Below are 4,734 nucleotides of genomic sequence, written 5' to 3' on the forward strand. Positions count from 1 at the left end.
ACCTCCGCCACGCGCACCCGGGAGAGCCGCCGTTAGTTACCCTCCGCTTTGGCGTGTTGTGTTTTGCAGGACGGGAGGCATTTTGGGGACGTTTCTTGCGTTGGCGGGCGGCTCTGCCTCCCCTTCCCACCACCCACGGGAGGCAGGGAGGTACCCGAGCGGTGAACGGCAGCGGGGTGGCCAACAGGAGGGAGCTCCATCTTATATACTAAATGCTAACTGTGTTTCCCTAGAGCTCACAATATTTGATGACCTGCAAATCTCACTTTTAGAAATATATATACATATATCCTGGCTGGTGACCTACCACTCTGCTGGGGCAAGGCGCCCGGCATTAGCTCCTGATTCCCCTCTCCTTTGGTTTCATTTACACCTTTGTCAAAATGAAACGGTCACGTCTGGTTGAAAGCACAAAATCTTGGCGATGGGGTTCGGGTGAAGCGGCTGATGCTGGAGACAGGGTGAAACATGATAACTCTGTCTTGAATTATAAATGGCCCGGGCTCAACTCCGCTCCATAAAGCTCTTACAACTGGCACGCAGTGGAAAGCATCCCTGCAAGTGCCTCTGATTTATGGTCTAGCTGCCCCCTTAGAAAGGATCTGAAATAATCTAAAGCAGACATCGCTGGGAGATGTAAGAAACCTCTTATCTCTCTGGGCGTGCAGACCTCGCTTGAACGTGCTCCTTTATCTGAACCTCTGGCTCAGCCTTTCCTGGCGCACGGGAGGAACTTGACAGTGATCAGGATTAATGTCAACGGAGGAGAGTTTGCGCCCAGCCGGGAGGGAGAGTCAGTCGTAGGAGGGTGTGGATGAGGATGCATTTCACCACCTTCGTAAAACACCCCAAAAAAGTTTTCCAGGGCCCGTTTCCCCACGCTGTGGGAGGGATGCGGAGCTTGCCAGGGGTTGCGTGGTGTTGGGTGGCTGTCCCCTTTCCTGTGGCCGGTTGTGCGGGTACCCCGGGTGGCTCTCGCCCCCATCCCAGTGATGTCCCAGCCATGGGCTGTTTCCACAGCAGGGATCCACGAGCTCCTCCTTGAGCGCCCAGGCAGCATCCAGGGCCAATCACCGGCAGGAGCCTGTCGAGGATGATGAAGGAATTAGTCCTTCGCCACCGAAAATCCCTTGTGAATCACTTTGGATAGAACAGCAATAATGCACTTGTAGTGTTTAATTTTCTGTGCATTTAGAGATGCAAGGAAGTCGTTGCCGAAGATATGCTTTATTTGAGGTTTAATGGGGGAAATTAGCAGGAAATAGCTGGTATTACTGAGCTACGTGACGCTGAAGGGTAAAAAAGCCTCCGAGAAAGGCGGATTTTCTTTTCCTGAGAGATTGAAGGCTAAGCAGATTGAAACCAGAGAAAAGAAACGCGCTGCCCAATTAATCCCAACAGTTTCAATGCGGCTGAGTGGGTAAAACCAGGGAAGGGAGGGCATGCACAGGATGACCGACCCCGCTCCCGGCAGCGCTGCTGGCACCGCTGCCCGTGCTGGCACCTTCCCCTGCACGTTGGGGGCTGCCGGGGGCTGTGGCCCCATCCAAGCCAGGGGGCTGGGGTGGGTGGGAGACCCGGGGCACCCACCTGCCTGGCCAGAGGACTTTGCTGACGCCGTGGGGGCAGCGAGAGGCCTGGCACTCACGGGACCCCCATCTTGCATGGGGTTTGGCGGGCAGGGATGCATTCAGTCCTGGCTAAAGTTGGTGTAACCCGGCTGACGGGTTTGATCACTTTGCAGCCGCTCAAAAGCACGCATGGCATCACCCGTGAACCCTCTTCTCACCACAGCGTCTCCCGTTTTCTCCTCTCCCCCCATGCAGGAGTCCAGCAGAGGAAGGAGCAGGACGCAGAGGTGCAGAAGAAGGCAAAGGAGTGCGGGCGAAGCGTGCTCAGGGTCTCCCCGGACCAGGGATCAGACGTGTACCTCCTCAGGAAGATGGTAGAGGAAGTGTTTGATGTGCTTTATAGTAAGAACCTTCACGCTTCCATTTGGGGATTTGGATTGCCCCCAGGGCTCGCTGAGCTGCCTGGCGCTGCCGCCAGATGCGGCTTTCGGCCCCAGCCCAGCTCCCTGGTGAGGGAGCAGGCGCCTGGCAGGGGCGGCGTGGTGGGACGTGCTCCTGCGTAGGGTTAGCATTGCGTTGAGATGGGATCCGGCCACTGCTTCTTCACTTTCCAGTGCCCCAAACTGGGCAAAAAAAATCCCCTCGCTGGAGGGAGCATCCTCTGTGCCTCCGGCCAAGGGAAGCCTCTGCCATGCCCTGAGTGTGATTTTCAAGCGCACCTTTATCCCTGACGCTGCGTCTACAGCACCTCTTTCACAAGCGCTGTGTCATGGCTCTGCAGAGGCTCTCTCACCCCTTTCCCTGGCAAGTCTATTTAAAAGGAAAAAAGATGATTTTTCTAGCAGGCGGCCCCGCAGCCCCGGCTCCGAGAGACGAGCTGGTGCCGTTCCAGCACATGCATCATCCCCGGCAATAAAGCTTCTGCAATTAAAATGTAGATGACCATATGGCTGTTGATACGTAACGCAGTGGGTTGCAGAGCTCCCTCTGGGCCCAATCTGCAGAGGCTGGAGCGGCGGCGGCGCCTGCTTTTTGCTCAGGAGGTCCCCGCTGGAAAAAAATGGAGCCCCCACGGAGTGGCTGGAGGTGGCAGCCGTGCTCCCGGCTCTTCCCCTGGCAGCGCCTATGGGGCCGTGCCGGCCCAGGTAGGAAAAGCGAGGTTGGGTTGCGAAAACGGGGTGGTGAGCCCCAATATTCCCCCGTGCTGCTCAGCGGGTTGCATTAGCCCAGCGTGATGCTTTGGGGGAGTTCAGGCCATGGACCAGCTGCAGAACCGGGTGTTTTGCTTTCCTGGGTGCAGCTCCCCATCACCGTTTGGGATTTGGGGTGAGCTCCCGAGCCCTGCCGCGGCCGTGCGGGTCTCCCTGAGCCCGAAGCGCAGGCGTTGCCCCTGTTTGTGTGCTGGGTTTGGGAACGGGCGCTCCCACCGACCGCCCTGGGCTTGTGCGCAGGATTTGCTGCTGCTGGCTGTCGTTCGGCGCTTGCCTCGCCAGCACCTGCTGCGGGCTTCACAGACAGAAAAGGGAGATGGCATCCCTTCCCCCGGGGACGGACAGTCGCTGAGGTTTTCTGAAACCACTTAAAGGACTTAGAGGCGATATTTCCATTAACGGGGGTAATCAAATCCTCTCACTGCCTCCAAAAGGCTGGGCCCAAGCGGGAAGGAAGGGGCAATGGCAGAAGAGCCAAGGGAACGGAGTGGGGAGGGTATTTCGGCACCGGTTGGATCCCCACTCTGAGCTGCAGGTCTCGTTGTCCTGCTGCCGGGAGAGCACCAGGCCTCTTGGGAATATGGGAATTATTCATATACGACATACCATAAATATATAATTGCATAAAAATGCTTGACCAGGGCGCATCTGCATGGGTGTGTACGGACCACGCGGTCCATCCATTGGGATGAGGTTGGCGATGCTCTTTACCTTGTTGTGTGTGTGGACAAGCTGGCCAGGTCCCCAACCCAGGGTGGCTGGCATTGCCAAGGCCAGTGGTAGTGGCAGGAGGAGGTTGGGCATCCCTGGGCTGGTGGTTTTGGCCTGGCGTTGGGTGTAGTTCTGGCTTTGGGTGTAGTTCTGGCTTTGGGTGTAGTTCTGCCTTTGCTGCTGATTCAGTAGGATCAGCTGTTTCCATCTCTGAGCCGCTGGATGGGGAAACCCGCCGGGCAGATGCTCTCCTCCCAGCGCGCCCACCGGGAAGAGCTTCTCCTGGGGCAGTGGGGAGAAATACCGCAGGAGATAGTAGGTGCCCCAGGGTGATTCTGTTTTCAACATAGAGAGGACTGTCAGAGATTAACAGTTATCTTTCTTATGGTTTTGGTTTTTTTTTTTTATCCTTTCAGTCGCCTCCCATCAACAGGGATTGGAAACAAAAAATCTTAGAAAATGGTCAGTCAAAAAGATTGCATATTCCCTCTAGAGCCGGGTAATCTCTGCACCAACAGGATGACTGATTACCGCCAGCTTCTATTAAACAGGCATTAATGATGATTATTGTCTCTCTTTAGCTAAACTGTGAGTCTCTGCACAGCAGCGCGAGGCTTGGTGAAGGTCACTTTGACAGTACCGCATTCCCCGTAAAAATATGTTTGCAGAGTTGTTGAGTTTCGGGTTGATAAGGAGCCGCTGTGGGCATGGGGAGCTTCTCCCCATCATGAAGAGAGGTGATGGAGGGAGGTGGAAAGCTGCTAGAGCCGGTGCATCAGGGCAGGGAAACCATCAGTAACCTCCAGGCTTGCAGAAAAGGTACTTGCGGTGTTGTGGTTCAAAGGTTCGTTTTGAAACTTCTGTTATTGGCTTAATTAAAACATTATCCATCCCGCCTATAAGGAGCCTTGATGGCTCGTGCAAGTCGCACGTCGTTAGTTGTCACACGTTGCTTCAAAGAACATGTTGAAGAAATCACTTTTAATAAGGACTTGCTGACAGTGCCACAAGATTTCCAGGGTTTCTGTAAGATCTTTTGGTGTTTTGTTTTTTTTTTTAAAGAAGACATAAAAAAGAAAAGATTTTAAAGAAAAGCAACAATAAAAAAATCCCACAGCTATTTAAAGGTCCTATAATCTCCTCTGCCTGCCCCTCAGCCTGGAGACGAAGGCGCAGACACCTTGCCATGCGGCCAGATGTTCTGCATCTGGACACTGCTTTGCCAGACAGGTCGCATTCCT

At 54.6% G+C, this 4,734-nt stretch overlaps 1 protein-coding gene across 1 annotated transcript in view; it reads left to right on the top strand.

Annotated features, from left to right (window-relative positions):
• Positions 1 to 4,734, top strand: part of GTF2IRD1 (GTF2I repeat domain containing 1) — a gene marked incomplete at its 3' end in the record, with an annotated part of 31,791 nt that overhangs the window by 3,531 nt on the left and 23,526 nt on the right. The window contains exon 3 of the mRNA XM_009576687.1: positions 1,827 to 1,973. Coding sequence (XP_009574982.1) covers positions 1,827 to 1,973 — 147 coding nt within the window. The remainder of the gene's footprint in view (positions 1 to 1,826; positions 1,974 to 4,734) is intronic.

This window comes from Fulmarus glacialis, unplaced genomic scaffold (genome assembly GCF_000690835.1).
Source record: "Fulmarus glacialis isolate BGI_N327 unplaced genomic scaffold, ASM69083v1 scaffold19964, whole genome shotgun sequence".
Taxonomy (NCBI): domain Eukaryota; kingdom Metazoa; phylum Chordata; class Aves; order Procellariiformes; family Procellariidae; genus Fulmarus; species Fulmarus glacialis.